The following is a 26627-nucleotide window of genomic DNA, read 5'->3' on the forward strand; positions in this document are numbered from 1 at the left end:
CAGCCGCTCCGCCATGTGGGATCTTCCCAGACTGGGGCACGAACCCGTGTCCCCTGCATCGGCAGGCGGACTCTCAACCACTGCGCCACCAGGGAAGCCCTGAACTCTCTTTTTATAAGAGAAAAATATGACCTCATTTTAAATAAAAGTAAAGTTGAAAAAAGTTTTAATGTTGATATTCTCCTTTCCTAAAATAAAAAATACCAAGAAGCTACATTATATTACCTAATAAACCTGATATCTAATGTCATTCCATACTTTTGTTTGTATGGACAGAAAAGAAAATTTGATTTTCATAACAAATTTTTGAACCTCAAAAATAATACATTTATTTTATTTCAACTTTAATGCAGAGCTGAAAATTTCTAGTAAATAAGGGAACACCGGGCTTCCCTGGTGGCACAGTGGTTGAGAGTCCGCCTGCCGATGCAGGGGACACGGGTTCGTGCCCCGGTCTGGGAAGATCCCACATGCCGCGGAGCGGCTGGGCCCGTGAGCCATGGCCGCTGAGCCTGCGCATCCGGAGCCTGTTCTCCGCAACGGGAGAGGCCACAACAGTGAGAGGCCCACGTACCACAAAAAAAATAAATAAATAAGGGAACACCATTTGGGGGGACCTTGTCTTTGTGTTACAAAGTCCATGTTTAATTTTTAAAAATTATTTAATATGATTTGCTTTTCATACGAAACATGAAACTTGACAGGTTTCGGAACTACTTATCCCATTATTGTAGGACTATGGAAATTACTATTTGATTTTCAAAAGAGAAAGTTAGATTTTTATTTTTTTAATTAAAATTAATGATAATATAGAGAAATTTTAAGAAAAGAACTTAGAAAATTATGAAATGTTAGAGGAGGAGTAACCTATAGTTCATTTAGAGTTGCCCCCTTTTGTTTTATAAATGAGCACCTAAAATTTGTAGCATGTAAGTGGTTTATTAGTAAGTTGCAGAGTACGACAAGACCCTAGAGCATCTAACCCACATTCCTTGTCATTTTAGATGTGTTGTATTCATTTCCTTCACGAGTAGACCAGGAGATTTTATTTCTAAAAGCAATGATAGACACTGGGGAAGACCAAGAAGTTTAAACACTGGGACCACAGAATAGCAGATTCAGAATGCACTGAGAACCCTTTCAGCTCTTGTCTGTTTTGACAATACACTAAAATGATGGTATCAAAGTGTTTAAGTATATAAGCCCACAACAGTCAAGAGATTTCAACATAGTTTTGAAAGACGGAAGACAAGTGGAAGAGGGTGAAACTGAAGCAGTAGAACAGAGGAAAAGCATCACCTAGAATATGCACACGGACCACCTTCAACTGAGGAGGAATCTGACCCCACCTGCAGAAGCAGCTCCATACTCAGATGCACATGTAGGAGAGAGGGTGGGGTTATTTAAAAGTGTGACTGAAATAGGGGAGCTCATTGAAGGGTTGTGTTTGGAGGAGTGGACTCCCAGCCCCGCCCTCACGCTCCTGAAATAAGATGATTTCATTTTGAAAACAGTGAAACTGGGGAGAACTAAGGCAGCTAGTGTGAGTTGTTACCCCCTAGAAAAGAGTGTTTGGGGGGGATGCTATTACAGTTACTCCCCGCTGCTTCCTGCATAAGAAACCAATCAATCGTTGACTTCAGGGAGCTTTCTGCGCTCATTCTTAAATAGAAAATAACTGTCATTTGCCTGATAGTTGAGTAAAGCTTACAACATGAGAGAAGGGGAAAAAGAGAGAAAACATATCCTAGTAGGACCAGGGACAATTTAGGGAACAAAATAATTTAATAAAACCCCCTAATTAGTATCCTGAGAGAGGTTTAAAAAGAGCTAGCAACTATAAAATAAGACTGGGGGTTAATTAAAAAGAGAATGGTCAGAAAGCAAAAGAGGTCTCTTGGAAATGAAAATATGGTTGCTGAAAAAAATTCAGTAGGAATTTAAAAAATTTCTCAGTATATAAAAAAGTAAGACATAATGGAAAATGTGATAGAAATATGTTAGAGAGGCTGCATCTAGGAGATACAACATGTTACTATTAGAAACTTTAGACCCAGAAAAAAAATGGAGGGAAGCTGTCAAAGGGCAAGAAAATTCCCCACAGCTGAAAGTAGACATCAGGCCTCAGATTGAAAATAGCTGCAAGATGAACAAGAATAGACTCATACCTAGACACCTTTCATTGTGAAATTTTAAAATACTGAAAAAATAAAATAAAATAGAATAAACTACTGAGAGGACACATTCATTCCAGAGAGAAAAATACTGGGTCACCTAAAAAAAAAAGTTAAAATCTGACTTTATCATAGTTGTCATCGGCACCATGGATCCTGGAAGGCATTAGAAAGATACCTCCAAAGACTTTCAGGCACATACTTTTCACCCTAAGGTTTTGTATCTAGCCAAACTATCAGTCATAAGTGGAGGCTGAATAAGATATTTTGTACATAAAGAAATTTGAAAATTTTACCTCCTGTGCTACACCTTAAGCTATTTATAGAAATAATCCAGCAAAATGAGGCAATAAACCAAGAAGGAAGGTAATAGGGGATTCAGTGCAGATCGCAGCTAGTCTAGGGTGGAGAGGCTTCTATTGATTGTGTGATTGAGAGCTTAGAAACACCTTGAGGCATATTGTACTTACTAGGTATTAGGCACTGTTGGAAGGGAGGAGGGAGAGGAAGAGGAGAAGGAACTTGAACTCCAGAGAAGAAAATGCTATAATGACATAAACATGAAGCAGACTAAATTATGGTTGATTTTTAACCTACTATTGGTGAGGAAGGGAAGAATCCACTTAAACTTGACACTATAGATGTCCCCCTTTTCAGTGACACACAGGGGTAATGACCACCTATCTAATTTGTTGTCCAAACCAGAACACTTTAATAGTGTAAGGAGGTGCTATAATGCTGTAACATCAGGACAACAGGTATAAACTGGAACAGCCCAAGGCAGCTTGGGGTATGTGGTCACCCTACACAAGGGCAGTGACACTGAAACAGTATAGAAGGAGGTATAGTCTGTATAAAGAGACACAATACATCTGCAGTGGGCAATATTAATTTAATTGTAATAATGGAAATACTATCTTCGTTTGCAGCTTTTATTGTTAACTTGCATGTAATAACAAATAACTAACCTAAACTATACCTAGCATGTATTAGTATTAACTTGGTATGTACTGAAATGTATTGTGTACTAATATGTACTTAGTATATATTATGCTCTAACTGTTTTTGTATATATTAACTCATTTAATCCTCTGAATAGCCTTATGAGGTTGGTGGTAATATCATTCCCACTTTTCAGAAAAGGAAGCTAAGACAGGGAAGGAACTTGCCCAGGCTGTACCTAATTTAGGGCTGGATTGAGGCTTTGAGTTTAGACTCTCTGCCTGTTCTCTTAAACATTACTCCGTACTGACTCTCAAATAACGGAAGACTTAACTGCACATAGAACAGAATATAAATTTCAACTTTGACAACATAAAAGCTAGGTTTGGAAGGTAGACAGGAGGTAGAAAAAAGGGAAGATGGTATGAATGTCCTCATTTTTACAAAGCATGACGTTGAGAGAGTTTATAGTTGATCAACAATGTAGGTATTTAAGTATATCACTACAAGTCAAAGAGATCATGAGCAGTGGAATAACTAATGATGACATAACTTTACTGAGCAGTGTGGACATAGGAAATTGTGTAAAGGAACTAAACCCTTACTTAGTAAATTAGAAAGTTAACAGATAATGCCTCAAATTTAGTGAGAAAATGGTCATGTAAGAGTATTACTTGGAAATGGAGAAGAATTCAAAATAACAATAGTTGGGGGCTTCCCTAGTGGCGCAGTGGTTGAGAATCTGCCTGCTAATGCAGGGGACACGGGTTCGAGCCCTGGTCTGGGAGGATCCCACATGCCGCAGAGCAGCTGGGCCCATGAGCCACAACTACTGAGCCTGTGCGTCTGGAGCCTGTGCTCCGCAACAAGAGAGGCCGCGACAGTGAGAGGCCCGCGCACCGTGATGAAGAGTGGCCCCCGCTTGCCACAACTAGAGAAAGCCCTCGCACAGAAACAAAGACCCAACACAGCCATAATAAATAAATAAATAGGGCCTCCCTGGTGGCGCAGTGGTTGAGAGTCCGCCTGCCGATGCAGGGGATACGGGTTCGTGCCCCGGTCTGGGAGGATCCCATATGCCGCGGAGCGGCTGGGCCCGTGAGCCATGGCCGCTGGGCCTGCGCGTCCGGAGCCTGTGCTCCGCAACGGGAGAGGCCACAACAGTGAGAGGCCCGCATACCGCAAAAAGAAAATAAATAAATAAATAAATAAATAAATAAATAAATAAATAAATAAATAAATAAATAAATTCCTACCCCCAACACCTAAAAAAAAAAAAAAAAAAAAAAAAGTTGGACTTACCTGGTGGCGCAGTGGTTAAGAATCCACCTGCCAATGCAGGGGACATGGGTTTGAGCCCTGGTCCAGGAAGATCCCACATGCTGCAGAGCAACGAAGCCCGTGCGCCACAGCTACGGAGCCTGCGAGCCACACCTACTGAAGCCCGCGCGCCTAGAGCCTGTGCTCCACAACAAGAGAAGCCACCGCAATGAGAAGCCCACGTACCGCAACGAAGAGTAGCCCCTGCTCGCCACAACTAGAGAAAGCCTGCAGGCAGCAATGAAGACCCAACACAGCCAAAAATAAATAAATATTTATTTATTTTTATTTTTATTTTTAAATTTTTTTTGCTGTACGCGGGCCTCTCACTGCTGTGGCCTCTCCCATTGTGGAGCACAGGCTCCGGACACGCAGGCTCAGCAGCCATGGCTCACGGGCCCAGCCGCTCCGCGGCATGTGGGATCCTCCCGGACCAGGGCACAAACCCGCGTCCCCTGCATTGGCAGGTGGACTCTCAACCACTGCGCCACCAGGGAAGCCCAATAAATAATAATTTAAAAATAACAATAGTTGACTTAAACCTCATAAAAAAGGAAATCCAAACAGCCAGTAAACACGAAACGCATACGACTTCATTAAGTAATAAGAGAAAAATGAGTCAAAACCAGTGAAACTACATGCCAATCAGATTGACAAATACATAAATAAAGTTTGGTAGTATCAGGTATTGTAGACCTGGAGTACTATGGGAATCTTCTACCCTGCTTATACTGGAGTATAAATCAACACAGCTACTTTGGAAAGCATTTAGCATGCTCCATCAACTGAAGGTATATAAATACCCCATGACCCAGCAGCTCTCACCCCCGCCCTGTATAAATGCACCAGGATAACCGGTACAGCAGGATTCCTGTCCATGATTTGCATTAGCACAAACTGAAAAAAACCCCAAATGTCCATTAAGAATCAAAAATTAAATAAATTATGTGTATTCGTACAGTGGGAAGACTATCCAGCAATAAAATTGAATGAACTAGAGCTACAGGCAGCAATGTGGATGAATTTTTTAAACCAATGTCGAATGAAAGAAATAAGATAGAGAAGACTTCATACACTATGATCCTCTACATAAAGTTAGATGTTGACAAAACTAAACTATTTTGTTAGGGATGCATGCAGGTTAAAGGAAATGATTGTTAAGAAATGAGGATGGTGTTTAACTGGGAAGAGGGAAGGAGCTTGTGATGAGAAAAGGATATGGGGGGGTTTTTGAGATGCTGACAAGTATCAATACTTTCAGATTTGAGTAGTGGTTATGTAAGGATTCTCTTTTTATTTGTCACATTGACAGTTTTTTTCTGTGCGCTTCTCAGTACACATACTGTATTTTACAGTTAAAAACCTGCTTAAAGAATCGGTCGCTTCTTGAGTGCTGGATGTGGGAGTGGGATGAGACCATTTCATTTTAAACCCTTCACTACTGTTTGCATTCGCATGTTCATTCATTCAGCATTAATTGAACATATTCTATGTACCAAGCACTCTTCTAATTTTATATGTGGTTTTTTTTTTTGTTTTTTTTTTTTTGCGGTATGCGGGCCTCTCACTGTTGTGGCCTCCCCCGTTGCGGAGCACAGGCTCCGGACGCGCAGGCTCAGCGGCCATGGCTCACGGGCCCAGCCGCTCCGCGGCATATGGGATCCTCCCAGACCGGGGCACGAACCCGTATCCCCTGCATCGGCAGGCGGACTCTCAACCACTTGCGCCACCAGGGAGGCCCTTATATGTGTTTTAATTCATGTAATCCTCACGAGAGCTCTGTGATATGGGAGCTTATCTCCATTTTATAGATGAGGAAGTTGAGATTTAGAGTTACAGAACTTGTCCAAGGTTATATAGCTAATGGGTAGGGCCAGGCCCATTTGCCTCAGAGAATCTGAATTTTTAAAATATAATCTAAAAGAGAATTTAATTACTAATTATAAGCAAAAAAATTGTACATTAAAGAAGATGACAAGTTTTCATCTATTCAGTTAGAGAAAAACATACAGTCTATCTTTCACACACATACATCTTGTATTGGCAGGGATTTTCCTTATTAAGCAATTATTTATTGACCGTCTACTCTGTGCTAGGCACAGGTGCTGGAGCTAAACACTTAATAAAATACACTCCCTTCTTCAAATAACTTGCACTCTAAGTGAGGAAGTAAGCCAACAGTTATAATATAGGTTATATACCAAGTGATACATCACTGATGGCAGTATAAAATCTTAGAAACCTTTTGGAAAGAAGTTTGGAGATAGGTACCTCAGAGCCTTAAAAATGTTCATTTGCTTTGATCTCAAACTCATTTTTATGGATTTATTGCAAGAATGTCATTCTCAATATGGAAAAAAGCCTTCATGCATAAAAATGGTTATTTTGTCTTATAATATTGAAAAGTTGGAGAGAATTTAAATGTGTAAAATGGTTAACCAGTAAACCCACCCAGTGGAATATTTTGTAGCCCACAAAAAAAAAATCAAGGTTATGAATCCCCTGATTATATGAGAAATGATTGATTTCAATGTTAAATGGAAAAAAGTTGAACATAAAATTTAATATACAATATGATGGGAGCTTTGTCCCAGAAAAATCACCCTAGCCAGTGTACAGAAGGGAGGAAGGAGAGCAGATGACAGGAAGGAAAGTTATTCCAAAGCCTTATCATTAGTCTTACTTAAGTAATAGAATATCAAGCAATTTTACTTTCTAACTTTTTTGGTTCCGTATTTCCATGTAAGGGACATGAATTATTAATACTTTGTAGGAGGAGGGTACACTTTTTCACAAAAATTTAACACTGTATTCTAATTTAACACTGTGTTCTAATTCCCTCCACTAGAGGGAGAAACTATTTCATGTAATTGCACTTCGATGTGCTATTTAGAACCAGTCAGGAATTTTTAGTCTACTTTCCTCTGACTGTGGTGAGGTTTTTTTGTTTGTTTGCTTATTTGTTTAGAATTTCTTTGAAATCAGTTTTAGAAGATTTATTAAGCCATTATATTAAACGCAGAGGAATTTTGCATTTTTTTCCCTTTTTCGCCATTGAAAACTTGGCTGGCTTTAGTAATGAAACATTAAAGAATTTGAAGTTATTAGACTCTCAATTTTTAAAATAGGTTCTAAATATAAAAATATATGTTCATTGCGCAAATTTTTGAAAACAATGAACAACTTATTGAAGGAAATAAAAGCCACCTCTGCATGTACACACACCTAATCTGCTCTTTTGTCTTAAAAAAGTATAAAAAATGTTTTGTCATGTCACTAAATAACTCTTCTACATCAGAGAATTTGATTAAGCTTATGCACCATCTCCCAGGAAAAACGCACAGATATATTTTGAATGTAGAACTCATGAAGCCCATTCATTAACTCTGGTTGAGACCTCTTGTCATTCTTTTCTTAGTGGCTTCATAGCGCATTCCTTCAGATGGTGAGCTATTTTTATTTAAACCAGTCCCAATTTGGAGGCTCTTAGCTTTCTTCTAGGGTTTGGTTATAAACAATCTTATGACATCATGTTGGTAGATAAATCTTTGCCCACATCTTTGATTTTCTTAGGGTAAACTCCTGATGTAGGATTGTTGTTAGATACCAAAAGCTACTCTCCAGAAAGTGATACCAGTTCCTCTCCCAATGACGGCATATAATAGAGTTCCTCATTCTTTAAGTGATTGCTCAAAGCAGTTAAAATGTATAAATATACCGTTCTGTTTTCATAAGTATAGGTATTCTGATTGTTTATCGCTGCATAAGAAACCACCCCGAAACAGTGGCCTAAAACAATGACAGTCATTTATTTTGCTCACGAACCTGGAGGTTGAGTAGAATATTAATTCTTTTACTACACTCTTACTGACTGAAAACAATACCTATTTGACTAGCTCACAGTTCTGTAGGTCAGAAGTCCAGGCACAGCGTGACTGGGCTTCCTGCTCAGATACACATGGGAACATGTGGGTTCCCTCCTGAGAGTGTTAAAGCACGTGAAATTTAAGTATAAGACATTGAGCCCCAAACGGTGGATGTTCACCATAGTTTGTGTGGGTCACAGAGCTGAAATCAAGATGTCAGTCTGGCTGTGTTAGCGTCCAGAGGCTCTGGGAAAGAATGCCTCCAAGCTTCTTCGGCTTGTTGGCATAATTCAGATTCTGCAGTTGCAGGACAGAGGTCCCCATTTCCTTGCTGGCTGTCAGTCGGGGGACAGTCTCAGCTCCTAGAGGCCTCTCGTTTGCCTTCCCTGCTGCAACATTGGACTTCTTCAGAGCCAGCAATGGAGAGTCTCCCTCTTGTCCCTTTTGTACTTCAATTTAGGAAGAGTTCAGGTCCTTTTTATGGGGTGCCTGATTAGGTCACATCCACCTCGAATAATCTCCCTATCTTAAAAAATCAACTGATTTTGAACCTTAGTTACATCTGCAAAATCCCTTCACTCCAGCACCTAGATTTAGGGTTTGATTGGATGATTGGAAGGTTTGTGTACTTCAGTTAGTAGGAGTCTTAGGGGATCTTATAGAATTCTGCCTATTGCAAGCAGTGTCCCCACTTCAAGGACCTAAGTGTCTTAGTTCTTAAAACTCATAAGAGAGTTTATCAGTGTTCATTTTATTTTATTGACCTTGGTGCTGGGAAGACTACCAGCTCCATGAACAGGAATGGCACCAAGCTTCCAGAGTTCCCATTGTGGCTGTGCTACTTAGTAGTGTGACCTTGGCTGTTACTCTACTTCTCTGCCTCTGTTTTCCTCATCTGTAAAATAGCATGGAGTTAGTGATTGTTTTTTCCTCGTAGGGTTTTATTGGGTTTTTAAAAATAAATTTATTTTATTTATTTATTTTTGGCTATGCTGGGTCTTCATGGCTGCTCACGGGCTTTCTCTAGTTGCGTTGAGCGGGGGCTACTCTTTGTTGCAGTGCACAGGCTTCTCACTGCGGTGTCTTCTCTTGTTGCGGAGCACGGGCTCTAGGCACACGGGCTCAGTAGTTGTGGCACACGGGCTTAGTTGCTCCGCAGCATGTGGGACCTTCCCAGACCAGGGCTCGAACCCTTGTCCCCTGCACTGGCAGGCGGATTCTTAACCACTGCGCCACCAGGGAAGCCCCCCTTAGGGTTTTGATGATTAGATTATTTAATGCCCAGAGAACGCCAGGAACAGTGCTTGACTGTAAATTGCTTTAAAAGTGATTACTTTTTTAAAAAATGCTTTTGAATCTGCAATTATGCAATTCAGTTATGTTAAGCATGTTCATTAATAGAACTTCCTACTATAAAGAGACCCACAAATAAAAATAAGATTTTTCTTTCTTGGTCTTAACTTTTTATTTCTGACTTACTTTGTTATACGCATATGGCTTTTATGGTGGGCTGCCACAAATTTATGTTGGAAAGAGTGGAATTTAAATAAATCTTTACTATGCTAATTTGATAGATTTTGATAATTCATTTCACTAGCATGGTATGCTATTACCAGTAGCAGACTAAAATCTGAGTTCACTTCTGGCTCTGCCCCTAAATCCTGATGAGACCTATAGCTGGAAAGGCTTTTGGATATTATACTATGAATTATTATAATATTTACTCTGTTTGTTTAGGAAAAACTGGAGGAGTGCCTAAAGCAGTTAAAGGAGGAAAGAGTAATAAGACTTAAGGCTGATAAACGAGTCAGTGAGGTAAACAAGTTTCTTCTTCTGCTTTTGAGAGTGTTTTGGTTTTATTTTGATTAGATTTTAAGCCATATACACATAGTTTGTATGTAATATGTTGTAATATGTATATAAAACTGTAATATGTTGCAAATTGGTTGTATCATATGGACTTTTGCATTTACTGGTATTTAGTGATCATATGATCTATATTCCAGAAAGCATATTTTTAAAAATGTGAGAATCTGGTTTTGTGTGTGTGTGTGTGTGTGCTTTTATATGACATTAGCTTGTTTTCTGTTCATGATTCTTTGATTCAAGAAAGCACTTTTTGTGCATATACTGTATATACAGTAACATGAAAGACATGTTGAGACTCTCATGGCAATGAATTAGGAAAGGGAATCATTTAAATAAATTTAAGATATTGGAAAACTTCTAAGAATGCAATGAAAGATAAAAATATATACTATGATAATTACATTAGGTAATGTACATGAAAGCAGGGCATAATCTAAAAAGTTCTATATAAATATAATTTATCACAGGGTGAGTGTAGGGAGGAATTTTTGAAAGTGCATCCATTGGATTGGCAGACACTCATTCAATAAATGTTGAGCACCTGCTTATATAAGGCAAAAGGGGCATCATGAACATAATGGCCTTTCTGAGAAATACTAGAGTTGAGCTTACAGGGGGTTTTAAGTGCATAGATGAGGAGCAGAAGGGGAAGAGTGCACGGGGGTGAATATTTTCAAGAAGCCAAAGAAAATATTGGTGATCGTACATTTAATAAATTGGGTTGGGTATGATTTAGGACTTTTAAATGTAAGCATTAGATATTTTGCTCACTAAAGTTAATTCTTAACATTCAGCAGAGTTGTAATATGTTTTGTTCAAATCAGATTCTATAATTCACTTTCTAATTTAAGGGAAACTTAAAGCAGGTAATTTTCTAATGTGGAATGAGGCTCCAATATGATTTTAACCAATTAGAAATGTGATCTTTTGTGAGAGATCATTAATAAAATGATAACTTAAGTTTATTTATATACCACCTACGTGTTATATAGGAAACTTTGTTGGGTGCCTGTGGGTTTTGGTTATTATGTGATGTGGTCTCTGTCTTTACTGGTGGAGAGTTAGGTTAGTTACAAATTAATTACATTTTGAGTGTTTTAGTTTTGTTCCTTGAAATTAGACAAGGCTACTTTTGATGACAATGAGAAAAAATCATGTCAGACATTTTCAGTTTTCTTTTATAGCTGGAACATGAAAACGCCCAGTTAAGAAATATGAATTTCTCTTTGTCTGAAGCCCTTCATGCTCACTCATTGACAAGCATGATCCTGGATGATGAAGGTGTTTTGGGCAGCATTGAGAATTCTTTTCAGAAGTTCCACGCTTTCTTGGATCTCCTTAAAGATGCTGGGTTAGTTCATTTCTCTTCATGGCGTTCTTCTCTTTGTGACTATAATGGTAGTTTGCTGAGGAACTGGAGCAGTTTTCATCATTTCCATGGGCATATTTAGCCAAATTTAGTGTAATTATAGGTAATATAGTGGACTTTTTTAAATGAGCAATTAAATTTTTTAAGAACTGCAAATAGGGGAGCCTGCTTTGGTAGAGTGGGGAGCCCATTATAGAAGAGTAACCTGTAGACAGAGTAATTAATAGGTATAGTTTTTTGTAAAGACTAAATTGAAGGCAGTTTTCATTGAAAATATTCGGGAATGCATAAGAATTTTCCTATCTTTCACTTATTTGCTTGTTTGATAAGTTTAAATTAAAGTTATTTTTGTCTTAGACATAAAAATTACTGTTAATCTGCAGGGAAGATATAGGTCAGTGGTTCTCAACTGGGAGCAATTTTGCTGAAAGAGGGAAGTGGAGATTGATAGTTGATGGAGTGGTGTTTTGTCAGTGAATGAATTGGTGTTGGGAAGGAAGGAACAAACACATTCTTGGAAATGAGGAAAGGTGGTAAAGAGGTGTGGGAATGGAGGTGTGAGAGGCAGTGGACGAGGTGCATGGTAGATGTTGAAGCTGCTAGTGAGACAGTGTTTAAAATGGAGCGGTAATAGGTAAGGGGATGGGATGTGTCCTAGAGGATGAATCTGGAAAGGGCTGAGAATTTGGGGGAGAGAGAGGTTTGTAGTCAGGGGTAGGATGTTGACTTTTAAGATTTTAGAAGTATTTTGTGATTGTAGGTCTGGGGAAATCTAAACTGCTCTTCTGTGATTATAATAACCTTTGTCTTTTCTCCTTTCCTCCTCTGATCCAGGCTTGGGCAGCTGGCCACAATGGCTGGTATAGATCAGTCAGATTTTCATTTACTAGGTCGTCCCCAGATGAATTCTACTGTTAGTAGTCCACCTAAAGAAGAAAAGAAGGCACTTGAAGAAGAAAAATCAGAATCAAAGCAGAGTGCCCTAGGACAAATGCAAAATATCCAAGTAAGTGGACAGAACAGCACTTAACGATTCCAAGAGTGATCAGCAAAAAGGAAATGATCAAGTCATAGAGAAAATAATAATGATCAGTCTCTAATAGTTCACATGCTCGGGAACTAGAAGACTCTGGAGTCCTTTCCAAATCTGAGATTAGTAAATGTGTGCCCATTTCATGATACTGTATTGTTGTAAATAAGAAAACTGGAAGTTCTTTAGAAAATTTATGAGTTTAAGCAAACTATCCTTAATGAAGAAAGAAAACATTAGAGAAAATATTCCAAATTTTAAATTGTATAAATGTCTATTCTATTCATATTTTATCTAGGTTTCTATTTGTATGCAGTCAGCTTACAATGAAGGAACACTAATGAAGGTACACGTACTGATATAGATAACTTTTAAAATAAGTAATCCAGACATAGCTAATAGGTAACATATTATAGTGACTCCCCTGGTCATGGGAATGGGAAGGGAGACCTGTCACCTCTTCCTCCAGCCTCACTTGGAGTCCCCTTTGCCTACCTCAGCCAATCTCAGACTGGTCTTGGGAACTGACAGCTTGAGAACACAGTCTGGTCACAAACTATGTACTGTTTACATGTGCCTGGAGGATAGAAAAGAAATTAATTTTCTTAAACCTTACAGAGTAGGGTTTATTTTTAGTGAGGGAAAGGAAATGGGTAATAACTACCCCAATCACCAAAGTCTGAAAATATAGTGGACATAGCCTTGGATATAGCTAGGTTAAGCTGAGAATCACTTGGCAAGATATAATTAGAAAGAAGCGGGCTCTGATATCTTCTGAATAATCAATTGACTGTCTTAATAATAATATCGCAGCGTAACATTGAAGTTTTGAGCTCTACTTTTTAATGGTTGGCTTTGTTCATCACTGAATTTTTGTCTTGTCTTTTGTTTTTCCTTCCAGTTTCAGGAAATTACAGGTGATGCTAGGATTCCTTTGTCTCTCGACTCCTTCCAGGTCCCAGTCTCTACTCAGGAGGCCTTAGAAACTTCCATAGATAACCTGGGGGTCCCAGTCACAGAGCAGTGGCAGGAGTCTTTTGAAGATTTCATTGCTAGAACATGTCCTCCTTCAGCAGATGTCATTTGTGGAACTGGAAGTCAAAGAAAAGAAGAGGAATTATCTAGAAATAGCAGGTCTTCTTCAGAGAAAATGACCAAAGCAGGTGAATATACCAAAAAATACTCTGCTAAGAAACAACCTGGGAAGGACCTGCATTCCTCCTCTGACTCACCTGTAAAGCAGAAAAGCAAAGGAATTGGGCAAAATAATTCTTTGGTTAATAAAGCAATTAAAAGTGAGTCTTCGAAAAAACATGTTTCTGTTAAGAAAGAGAGTAGAATAGTGACTGTTTCATCAAAGACAACTAAAACTAAACTCAGTCTACTAGAACATTCTGAAAGTGATACTCTTGGATCTGATTGTAAATTTCAAGAAAGCATCCATACTCTATCACGCCTAACATAAGTCTAAATCTTTTAAAATTATGTTTTTGCCTTCAAATTTTAATAAATTACTTATGTTTTTAGTATAGCATATGGTGTTTTAAAATACTTGACTGGAAGCCATTAGAGAAAGATTTATCTATACTTTTTTATTATAATGAAAGTTTTGGTGTATTTTTCCTTGTGACAGTTTGCACCATTCTTCAGCTAGTGTTTACTGAGGGCTTAATAGGTACAGTACTTTTCTGGGTGCTATTGCTTTCAGCAGTGAACAAAAAAAAGCCTTTACTCTCCTGGAACTAACACTCTGGTGGGAGAAAACATAAACATCAAAGCAGGGTAAGGGGTAAAAAGAGATGGGAATAATAAATGGAATAGTTTTACCATTTGGTTAAATGTCAAACTATTATAAATCATATGGCCAGAAGCCATTGATGTATTTTAATTCACAATAACCAGAGAGCATCAAACATCTACCGAGGCACTTAACCGTGTTTATGGATTACAGCAACGCTATGAGGTAGGGAACTATTACCATCCCCATTATATAGATGAGGAGTCTGAGGAGACATTATGTGAGTTGCCCAGAATTACACAGCTGTAAGTAAGTGGGAAGCTGGGATGTGACCAGAGCCCATGCTTTTTTTTTTAATGTATGGACTTTATTATGTTTCATTTGTTTCTGATTTATGTGATTTTTTTTTGATGTCGACCATTTTTAAAGTCTTTATTGAATTTGTTACAATATTGCTTCTGTTTTATGTTTTGATTTGTTGGCCGCGAGGCATGTGGGATCTTAGCTCCCCGACCAGGGATCGAACCCTCACCCCCTGCCTTGGAAGGCGAAGTCTTAACCACTGGACCACCAGGGAAGTCCCCCTTATGTGATTATTTTTATGGCAATTTTTTTATATTTTATTTTTTATTGACGTATAGTTGAATTACAGTGTTGTGTTAATTACTGCTGTACAGGAAAGTGACTCAGTTATACATTTATATACATTCTTTTTCATATTCTTTTCCATTATGGTTTATCACAGGATATTGAATATAGTTCCCTGTGCTATACAGTAGGGCCTTTTTGGTTTTTTTAAAATACACCCACTTTTTAAAAAATTAATGTATTTATTTATTTTTTATTTTTGGCTCTGTTGGGTCTTCGTTGCTTTGTGCGGGCTTTCTCTAGTTGTGGTGAGCGGGGGCTACTCTTCGTTGCAGTGCATGGGCTTCTCATTGCCGTGGCTTCTATTGTTGTGGAGCACAGACTCTAGGTGCATGGACTTCAGTAGTTGTAGCACGCGGGCTTCAGTAGTGACTCGTGGGCTCTAGAGCGCAGGCTCTGTAGTTGTGGCGCACAGGCTTAGTTGCTCCGTGGCATGTGGGGTCTTCCTGGACCATGGCTCGAACCCGTGTCCCCTGTATTGGCAGGCGTATTCTTAACCACTGCGGCACCAGGGAAGTCCCATGTAGGACCTTTTTGTTTATCCATTCTGTATATACTCCAGTTTGCATGTGCTAATCCCAAATGCCCAATCCAACCCTCTCCCACCCCCTCCCCCTTGGCAACCACCAGTCTATTCTCTGTGTCCCTGATTCTGTTTCTGTTTCACAGATAGGCAGAACCCAGGCTCTTAATTACTTTGTTATCCTGTTTCCTTGTTAAGAGAGGAAGCGTTTAAGGAAGGCACTGAGAGAAGCCAGTGAGCACTAGAAGTGCAAAAGAGTGGGGCTATCAGAAAGCATACCTGTCTCCTTCCCCAATCTGAGCAGAATTTTTAAACGGCAGAGTATGTGATCTGGATTAAATTATGTCTCCCTGGTAAACATGCACAGATAAGTCTTTAGTTCAACCAGACTGAAAGGTGAGATCAGAGAAAAGCTGGAGTGTCACATTTCTTCTAGAAGGTCCTGCCTGATTGTTACTAAGAGGACTACTACAGTACTCGTTAGTTCATTAGTCATGGATTGAGTGTTAGAGGAGTGAAACAATGAGCAAGATGTAGTGTTGGCCCTTTAGCAGTGGAGTGAGAGGGGAAGATGCACAGCAGTTGTCTCATCCTGCACGTGACATGCTGTGCCGGGCATATTCAGGGCGTTTAGTCAGTGTTTGTGGAAGAAGAGGGGGAGCTGTGAGGCAAAGAAAAGTCATCGAAAGAGGCAGTCCCTAAGCTAAGTCTTAAAGGACTCGTGAAAAACCGGTGAGTCAGCCGGCGAAGGGCAAGGACACTCAAGGCAGAGAGGACAGCAGAAGTCCAGAGCCGTGAGTGTGAGAGGGGTGTGTTACAGAGCCACAGGCACAGGCTCTGGAGGATCAGTGCAGTGTCCCCAGGCAGCGGCAAGTGCCCCTAAAGGAGGCAGCGAGGAGGAGGAGAGCGGGTCTTAACCACCCATGTGCGGGGAGCTGGTTTCCTCAGAAAATAGCTAAGAATGGAAAGGACGAGTTCAGGTGGCATTTTAGACCACTGATGTCAGTATGGGCGAGCAATTTGAAGAAGCCTGGAGATAATTATGCCCCACTCTTCTGAGGAACAGTGTTTTTTATTTTCAAGTGGGACTTTCACGCTACCACCTCCTCTCCTGTCCCTACTGAAAGATTTATAGGCCGGCAGAAGGGAGAACCTGGCTTAAGTAAAGTTAATCAGGTTTCTTTACTGTACAGCTTCTCGGGGCTGCTGTAGGCTAGTGTTCATTCTGGATCATCACAGCAGGCATATGGTACACAGCCATCCGCAAATCTATTTGTCTGTAGAGTCCTCTTTTAATAGAAGTGTCTAACAACTGGTTCCACCAAACAGCAATTTGGTAACTTCTAGACCAGGTAATAGCAAGAAGAAAGGGGTCTGAAATAAGGTATAGAAGAAGGGAAGAAATAAGTTCTAATTGTATTTAGAAAATTACAAGCAAGACTTGGTCTTGGGAAGTAAGGAAGAAGTAGGAGGCGGAGGCTGGACCCCCATCTCTGTGACTAAGGTTGGGTGGTGGTATCATTGAGTTTGGAAATAGGGAATAAAGAACTGAATTGGGGAAAAGACCTTACTTCTGGACATGTTGAATTTTAAAGCACCTGTAGAATTCAGGAGATAAACTGGTAGATAACTGGATATGCATGTGAAGACATGGAAAGATAAAAATTTGAATGTCATCAGCACATATAAGCAGTCATTAAAATCATGAAAATGGATGAGATTTCAGAGAATTGTGGGTACTGTCAAAGTTTAAGTAATAAGCAGAGAAAGAATTCTGGGAAGGAGAGAGGTGATAGAGTTTCAAGAATGAGGAAGTAGATGACAGTGTCATACTTCAGAGACTGTAAGTGTCCACTGGATTTGGGCAGTTAGGTCCCCAGTGGCCTTAGAGCCGTTCAGTGAAGTGGTGGACAAGAAAGCCAGATTGCAATAAATTGAGGGTGTAGGGCTGCCTGTGGGGGCCAGGCAGGGCCTAGTGAAGACAGTGGGAATAGGCTACTCTGAAGGAGTTTGGATGAAAAGAGAAAATAATTAGCAAAAAAGAATTTTTTAGAATGAGAAGGACTTATATTTTATATGTTGAAATGAAGGAACCGATAAAGGAGATCCTGAAGATGTAGATAAGTAACTTAGAGAATTGGGGAAACATGGAAATATGGATAAGAAAAAAAACCTTGCACAGTATATAAAAAGCACTTGTATCCTTCGAGTTGGATGGATACTGGTAAGTTTGGGAGGAAATAAAGGTAAGAAGAGATAGAAGTTAAATGAGTTTATACTGATAGCCTCAGTTTTCTTTGACACAGATTTTTCAGAGACATATATACACGTACATAATTATAGTTTTAAAATTCTTTCATATTTACATGTTTTACTGATCATTTGAAGTGATTCCATTAAAAATTATAAATATGGATACTTTGCTGCTTAATATGTACAATTTTACTACTTCGTTAAACTTTCAATACTAAACCTAAAGCAATGTCACTTAATTGAAATTAAATATTTTCATTTGGGTTAGATTTTATGAGCATGTACCTTTACTGAGAAATTACTGTGTACCTTTGCTGAGTGTTTACCAGAGCATACACAATCTATGCAAACAGGAATTCTGTTTTTTTTTTTTTTTTAAACAGTGTCAGATGTGATACAGTAGCAAAGAGCTTGTCATCTTGCCCTAAATATGCCATAATTACTTTTGGTCAAAAATTACTGTTGTATGCATACCCAATACTATGCCTAGGAATCAGTCTAATTTCAAATGGATATTTACAAAATAATCCCTAATCTCAAAATAGTAACAATAGTTGATTTTCAGAAGATCAGCAAGATGGTTAATTTTTTAGAAGATCCTGATTATAAACTACATATGAGAACTTATGGTTTAACATGGATCACTGAACACATTCTTTTACTCTTCCAGAGCCCCATTGAAATGACTGGAGAAATATTAAAACAAAAATAAATTAATAGCAGAGTTGGAAAACCAGAAAATGAACAATGTGGACTTCCTAGAAGATAAAGAGCAGATTATTGAAAGATGAGTTAATTGAAGAGTGGAACAGCTAACCCATTCCACTTACCTCTTTGTGGAGTACCTAATTATGGAGTTTGCCACCAAGCTCAGGCTAAGAAAGCAGCTCTCTGAAGTGGGGGTCCTGACACAGGAAACACTGAGATTGGAGAACAAGGGCATTATCCAAAATGACTACAAGCAGGAACTGAAGATAAGCTGCCACACTTCTGGTTACGGTGACCTGCCACTCCCTTTGTAATCACCAGAGTGTCTATAATCATAATTTGTCTTCATTGAAAGTGAACAAGAATTCTCATCTGGCTGAGGAAAAGCACTTCAAACCTTAGTCTTAGGCCCTCATCTATAAATATGCCCAGAATCATCAAATTTGAAGAAAACCACTAACATAAAAGGAGACACCAAATTAAAACAAATTAACCTGTTCAAGAAAGTAGTTACTAGAAGAAACAGAAGAAGTTTAAAAATTAATACAATTAGGATCTTCAAAGAGTCATGGGGATGTTGCATCCATAAAGAATAGGATGCTAGGAAAAAGATATTTAGTTTTTGGAAATTAAAAATACGATTGTGAAAATAGAACATTCAGAAGATGGACTAGATAGCAGAATAGATTCAGTTGAAGCTTGAATTCATGAAATGGAAGATATGATTGAGAGATCCCCTTAATATGCATTGCAAAGGGATGAAAGATAAAAGTTATGAAAAAGAAGTGAGACTCCTAGAAGAACACGGGAGTTGGCATACAGTAAGTGCACAAATATTTGTTGTATGAGACAGTGCAGATATCAGTATGAGCAATGAATCCATGGAAGATTTTAAATCAAAGGAACTGATGATGCCATGTGATCTGTCTTTCCCCTTTATAATCACAATGGATGCTTATAATAAGGAAAAATCTAAATATTATGCATATATAAAAATGAAGTGAGCTAAAATTCTAGGCTTTAACATGAATGGAGGCAGGGCAGGATATAGAAAGTGGAACAGTGTTCAGGATCTCGTCTTATTCAAGGCAAGAATACAGTGTTTACCTCTAGGTGTTGATAGAAAAATATATTTAAGTATATTTGAAGTGAAAGGCATATCAGTAAGGATAGGTTATGTGACGATACTTCAGCAACAAGCCTGAAACCTTAGTGACTTAAAGCAACATTTGTTTATTTGTGCTGATTCTGTATGCATTTGGCAGATTGGCTAGAAGCCCTACTCCATATCCCCGTCAACCTGGGAGCCAGCTGACAAAGCACCACTATTTGGAACATTGCTTGTTACAATACCCAAGCAAAAATAGATTGTGATGCAACATACCCTGACTTAAAGCTTCTGCCTAGATGGAACGCATGTCACTTCTCACATTTCATTGGCCAAAGAAAATCACATGGCCACAGCTGAATTCAACTGAGCAGGGAAGTGCAGACTTATTGTGTGCCAAGACAAGGAGAGAGAGAAGCAAATATACGTCAACAACTTTAATAGCCCCCAAACCACCAGGAAAGGGGGGATGGAATTTAAAAATCCAAGAAAAGGCAGGAAAGAAGAAAGAAACAAGATAAATAGGAACACACACAAACACACACAGAGGGTAGCAGGACCAAATGCTTTTCTCACAATAAATGTAAGTTAAATTCTGGAATTCCTTAAGCTTGAGTAAAAAAAAACAATCCAACCATGTGCTATTTGCAAAAAAAAATCTAAAAGACTTTCATGGATTATAAAGAAGTAAACGAGCATACCAGGCAGATGCTAACAAAAGTGTATGTGACTATGTTAACCTCAGAATAAACAATAAATAGGACTCAAGATGAAAACCAAGTGGGAGAAAGTAAAAGCATTTCTCTTCGGCTGATAAAAAGTATAGTTTTGCAGAGAGATGATTTGAAATCGGATCTGCAATCTAAAAACTCAGTTTCAAAATGTATAGAGCAAAAACAGAAATACAAGGAAAAGTGAGCAAACCAATTATGAGAGAGACATTAACACATCTCTCTTCCAAACCAGTGGATCTACTCCAACTCACTAAATAGGAAAATACTGACAGAACCAAGGGCTGGTTAGGATGCAAAGTAACTGAAATTCTGGTGGAAACACAAAATGATGTAGTCCCTCAAAACAGATTGGCAGTGCCTTTAAACATAAATACATCAGCAGTTTCACAAGTTACATGAAAACTTATGTTCACGTAAAAACATGTACATGGTGTTTATAGCAGCTCTATTCATAATCATCAAGATGTCTTCCAAAAGGTGGATGAATAAACAAATGATGGTGTGTCCACACAATGGAATACTACTCAGCAATAAAAAAGAATAAATTATTAATACATATGTCAACTTGGATGAATCTCAAAGTCATATGCTAAGTGAAAGAAGCCAAAAGGTTACATCTTGATGTAATCTCAAAAGGTACATACTTTATGATTCCATTTATGTAATATTCTTTCTTTTTCGGCTGCATTGGGACTTCGTTGGGATGTGGGATCTTCGTTGGGGCGCGCAGGCTTCAGAGCGCGTGGGCTCGAGTTCACAGCACATGGGCTCTCTAGTTTAGTTGTGGTGCATGGGCTTAGTTGCCCCACGGCATGTGAGATCTTAGTTCCCCGACCAGGGATTGAACCCGCGTCCCCTGCACTGGGAGGCGGATTCTTAACCACTGGACCACCAGGGAAGCCCTATTTATATAATACTCTTGAAAAGGCAAAACGATGGTGATAAGAGACTAGATGAGTGGCTGTCAGGGGTTGGGGTGGGAAGGTTTGATTACAAAGAGGCTGTGCAAGGGAGTTTCTTTCAGTGATGAGCTGTTCCTTGTTCTGGTTGTGTTGGTGATAACATGAATCCATACTTAATTTAAGGGAACTGTACCCCCCCAAAAAAGCATCATTTTTACTGTATAATAATTGTAAAACAAAAATCTCAGGCCCGCCCCCCCTCCCATCAGTAGGTTAGGAGAGGGAAGATGCATAAATATTTTGTATCCATCATGAATTCAAAACATTCTTTATATTTTCTATCCATCAGGAATATAAAATGTTCTCTTGGAAAACTTATGAACTGTTTATAAAAGGGATTCATATAAGGGTAAAAAAGTACAGAATGCAGACCTGTTTGCTTTCATAATATAATAAAACTAATAACAAAAGGCTTGTCCACTTGGAAATTTTTAAATTACCTTTTAAATAACTCATTTTCAATTCAAAACAAATTAAAAACTATTTAGAATTAGTAAAAAACGACTTCTCAAAACCTACAAGATTCTGCCAAATCAGGAGTTAGAGGAAATTTTGTAGATTTTATTTTTCAGGGAGTAAGAAAACTGAAAATAGGTGAAATAACAATTTAACTTTAGAAGCTAGAAAAAATGAACTAGAAGAAAGACATGAGGAATTTTAAGTGTTAAAAGCAGAAAGTAATAAAATAGCAAAAAAATTTTGATCAATGAAACTAAAAGGTTTTTAAAATAAAAACCACTGAAAGGCAAACCTTTGGAAAATATGACAGAAAAATATCTAGCATTAGGAATAATTTTTAGAAAGATACCTACAAATAGACTTTTTAATTACAAGGGAGTACTGTTTATAATTTACTCCTGATATGGTTGTATAACTTCATTCCAATAATTTTGAAAGACTAGATGAAATGCAATAACTTTAAAAAAATAGATTCTAAAAATTGGCAAAAGATAGAAAATGTAAATAGACCAAACATCTTAGAAGAAATTAAAAGAGCAGTATGAAACTTTTTTTTAATATAATTTTATTTTATTTATTTATTTTTCACTGTGTTGGGTCTTCATTGCTGCGCTCAGGCTTTCTCTAGTTGCGGTGAGCAGGGGCTACTCTTCGTTGTGGTGTGCGGGCTTCTCATTGCGGTGGCTTCTCTTGTTGTGGAGCACAGGCTCTAGGCTCGCGGGCTTCAGTAGTTGTGGCTCGCGGGCTCTAGAGCGCAGGCTCAGTAGTTGTGGCTCACAGGCTTAGTTGCTCCGCAGCATGTGGGACCTTCCCGGACCAGGAATTTAACCCGTGTCCCCTGCACTGGCAGGTGGATTCTTAACCACTGTGCCACCAGGGAAGTCCCTGAAACTTCTTTTTAAAAGGCAAATACTATTAGGCACATCTTTAAGGAACACAGTTATTTGTAAACCATTGCAGAGGATAGAAAAAAAGACATGAAACTTCCTAATTCGTTCCATGTGGTTAGCATAATCCTGATACCAATACGGCACAACTAAAACAAGGAAAATTATAGGCCAGTCTCAACAGAAGTGCAGAATCACTGTGGCTCACTAAATTAACAGATTAAAGAATACCATATCATTTTCAATGCTAAAAAAAAGCTTTTGATAAATTCAACATCCTCTGATACTCAACAATCTAGAAGTAGAAGGAAACTTTCTTAGCATCCCATCTTGCTGACTCAGAAAGAAGACAAAAATAGTACTAAAAAGTAAACTCGATGGAAAGTGAGACAACTGTGATTGTAAAGTTTTTTTGGACAAAAAGAAACCTTGTAGTTACCTACTGGCATGCTATTGCAACGAATGAGAAAGCTTGTTAAAGAGGCAGGGCACACCACCAACACTGCAATATCAAAAGCTTCTGTATACGCTGGCAGTAACCAATTAGGAAATGCATGGTGGAAAAGAATGCATTCTCTAGAAAAAGTCAGCAGAAATCTAAGGCCTATGTGAATTTTAAAAATCTATACTGAACGGTATAAAAGGAAACCCCCAAAATGGAGAGGCATGCCACATTTCTGTATGAGAAAACCTAACATAAAAAATGTCAGTTCTATCAAATTAACATAAATTCAAAGCAATTTCATATAATCATAGCAAGGTTTTTAAATGGCTATAACAATATAATTATAAAGATCATCTACAAGACAACGCACAAAACAATTTTTGCTATCAAAGCAATCCATGGAGCCAGAGTAAATGAAATAGTGCACTATAAGCACAGGAATAATCAAATAGGTTAAAGGCACAGAACAGAATCCAGGAACAGAGCAGTATATATACATATAGGAATTTAATATTTGGAAATGGCATTATAAATAAGTAGGGAAGAGTTGAACTATTCAGTAAATGATGTTGAGATTATTTACTACTTGGAAAACATTTTCTTCTTTCATACCATGGACCAGAAATGAAATCCAGATGAATTAAACATGGAAATATAAAAAAAGAAGGAAATATTGGAAAAAAATCTCTAATAAATGGGTGAGGAAGGCCTTCCTAATCAAGACACAAAGCCCAATATCCATGAAAGAAAAAAAAAAAACAGATTTGATTACCTTAAAAAAAAAAAACTTATGTACACAACTATAAATAGACAAAAGATTGGGGGATTATGTGAAATATAACAAAGTTAAAGATCCTTAATATAAAAGCACCTAGAAACCAAACAAAAGATGAACAAAAGATATAAAAATATTTTTATAAAGAAGAAATATAAACAAACATGTATAAACTTCAACTTCATAAGCAGTACGAAATTAAAATGAATACCATTTTCCCATCCCTTGAAAAGACATGAAAGGATTGGTAATAACTAGTGCTGGATGTAATGAGCACTCTGTCATTGTTGGAGAAAGTATAAATCCATTTAGCTTTTCAGGTGGACAGTTTGTCAATGTATATCAATATTTAAAATGTGTCTAGCCTCTGTTTTAACAGCTCTGACTGTAGGCATCCAACCTGAAGAAATCTTCACGCAAGTCCTAGGAGACAGGTATAAGCATGTGTATCAAAACATTTTTTGAAATAATAAAAAATTTGAAACAACATGATTGTACATAAATGGAGAAATTGTTGAAATAATACATACCAACTTCTACCATGCAATACTCTGCAGCAGATAAAAACAGCTCTATGGTGTGGACATAAACATATTCCTAAGACATAGTGATATGAAAAACAAGTTTCACAATACTGAATTGCACACTCCTGTTTACGTTTATATGGTTACAAACCCGTTTACATATATATGGCATGTGTGTGTCTGTGCATGCCTAGAAAAACATCTGTAGTAATGCATATCAAGATGTTGACTGTTTCCTCTGCCCAAGGCACTAGGATCGGGAGAGAAGCAATGAAAGGGGCCTTTACGTAATTTGCTTCATTTACTTCTAGGTTATTTGGTTTTTTTAATAAGCATATTTTTACGGATGACAAGTAATTTTCATTATCACAGAAAACTTGGAAAATGCAAATATATAATCTCTGATACCATATGTCCTATGTCCACTTATTTTTCAAAATGTGTCTTTCCTAATATCTCTGTAGAAAATGAGCTTTACTGTGTAACCTCCTCTCAGAGCTTTGGACCCCTGAGGTGTTCCTACGTAATAGTGTATTCGAACTTTTTTTTTAAAGCCACAACCCAGAGTAAAAGTTGTATTTTGGGCAAAAGGAAAGGTAATTGTCCTGGCCCAAACCTACCTGTGAGCACACATAATGAATGGAAAATTTCACCAGACAGTTCTTACTGTACTTCTAGTGACTCACTCTCATGTGTTCTTTTCTATTGCATTCCTTTAAAGAGAGTTGTGTTTGCAACCTGCTAAGTGGGTTTCACAATCCACTCACTAATGGATCATGTCCTGCAGTTTGCAAACACTGGCTAGAGTGCTTCAAACATTTGCTGTGTCTGTTGCTGACAAAACTGCTGCACGGAGAACCCAGGTCTTTCCCCCATTTGCTTTGTTATTTTATGGCTGAAAGTCCTTCGCCATTTGTGCATTATTACTTACAAAGCCCAGCTTTTTTGAGCTCTTTAACTCCCAATAGTCTTAAGGTAATTTACATTAGATTCCCCTTTTAAAAGCCCTTTTGTTGTACTGAAAGCCTGAGTTTTCAAATTGACACATCTACAGGAGAAGTCTAAAATATAATTTGGTCAAAGAGTTTTAAAAAACAAGAGGACAAGTGCCCTGTGACTTCAGGCAACCACTTGGTTTGGGTGGCTGGCTGCTTGCAGGCACATCATGTACTACAGGGTTGAAAGGGCTTGACCTAATGCCCATGCTCTCTTAGTACAGTTTGTAAGTTTTAAACCAGTGTGAATTCAAAAAACAAACAAAAAAAACCCAAGCAGTTTAGACGTAAGTAAGGATACCTGTAGACCAAATAACTAACTTTGTTCCTGAGAGATCAGTGAGGATTAGTTGGGTTATTTAATGTCTTAGAAAGATAGTCCTCAAAGTCCTTGAAATGTAGAGGAAGTTTTTCTCTCTTAAACAAATGGAAAACAAAAAGCAAACCTTCACAAAATCTCTTTAAAAAATTTTTATTGATGTATAGTTGATTTACATTGCATTAATTTCTGCTGTACAGCAAAGTGATTCAGTTATACATATATATATATTCATTTTCATATTCTTTTCCATTATGGTTTATCACAGGATATTGATATTGTGATATCACAGGATATTGAATATAGTTCCCTGTGCTCTACAGTAGGACCTTATTGTTTATCCTCTGGAGGTTAACCTTTAGGTTAAAGCGTCAGGCCTAAGACTCTCAGTTGTCCCTGCCTTTTGAGTATTTCCTTTCAAAGAGGACAAGGATTGAACTTTCCACTAACCTGAGGTAAATCTCCTCCGCAGCTTACAGAGACATTATAATCATTTAGGGTTTCTCCATGTCTGGTCGACTTGAAACCCATAATTCTTATCTACAATGAAAAGATGCCTCTTACCTAACTATTTCTCCATCTCCCCCATTCTCCCTTGAAGGAGAGTCGAATGCCTTTGGCCTTGGGTTACAGAGCCTTGGTCTTGTAGGTCCTTTGCCTTCTAAGTCTGTGACAGCTTACATTGCTGCTCCTGTCCTGCAGGCTGCTCTTCATGTCACAGGCCTTGTCAGTGACGTTAGCACCACAGGCCTCCCTTCTTGGAGAAATTAGAAACAGCTTCATTTCTTCAGGGACTGCAGAGTCCCATGTGGAAGAGACAAGGTGCTTGCTAGAGCTGGGCAAGTCTTACCTCCAAGCAGGCAGAGATGCCTGTTTGCAGTGGGTCTCCTCTCGATGGTTTTCAGGAGAAGCGGCTTCTGAGGAGAGCTGCCACCGTGGTACACAGGCCTCAGCCTGCCTTGGACTTCTGCCAGACAAG

At 38.4% G+C, this 26627-nt stretch overlaps 1 protein-coding gene across 3 annotated transcripts in view; it reads left to right on the top strand.

Moving 5' to 3' along the window:
- CEP78 (centrosomal protein 78) overlaps window positions 1-21637 on the top strand; it is a 41449-nt gene extending 19812 nt beyond the window's left edge. Inside the window, exons 12-17 of one of the 3 annotated variants that reach the window (XM_060102354.1) lie at window positions 10040-10117; window positions 11356-11522; window positions 12375-12546; window positions 12869-12916; window positions 13472-13733; window positions 18403-21637. In XM_060102354.1, coding sequence (XP_059958337.1) covers window positions 10040-10117; window positions 11356-11522; window positions 12375-12546; window positions 12869-12916; window positions 13472-13733; window positions 18403-18413 — 738 coding nt within the window. In that variant the 3' untranslated portion in view covers window positions 18414-21637. Of the gene's footprint in view, window positions 1-10039; window positions 10118-11355; window positions 11523-12374; window positions 12547-12868; window positions 12917-13471; window positions 14060-18402 lie in introns of those variants that run through there. The other 2 variants (XM_060102352.1, XM_060102353.1) reach the window with 2 other exon arrangements.
- Window positions 21638-26627: the final 4990 nt, after the last annotated feature.

Source organism: Mesoplodon densirostris, chromosome 6 (assembly GCF_025265405.1).
Source record: "Mesoplodon densirostris isolate mMesDen1 chromosome 6, mMesDen1 primary haplotype, whole genome shotgun sequence".
Lineage (NCBI taxonomy): Eukaryota > Metazoa > Chordata > Mammalia > Artiodactyla > Ziphiidae > Mesoplodon > Mesoplodon densirostris.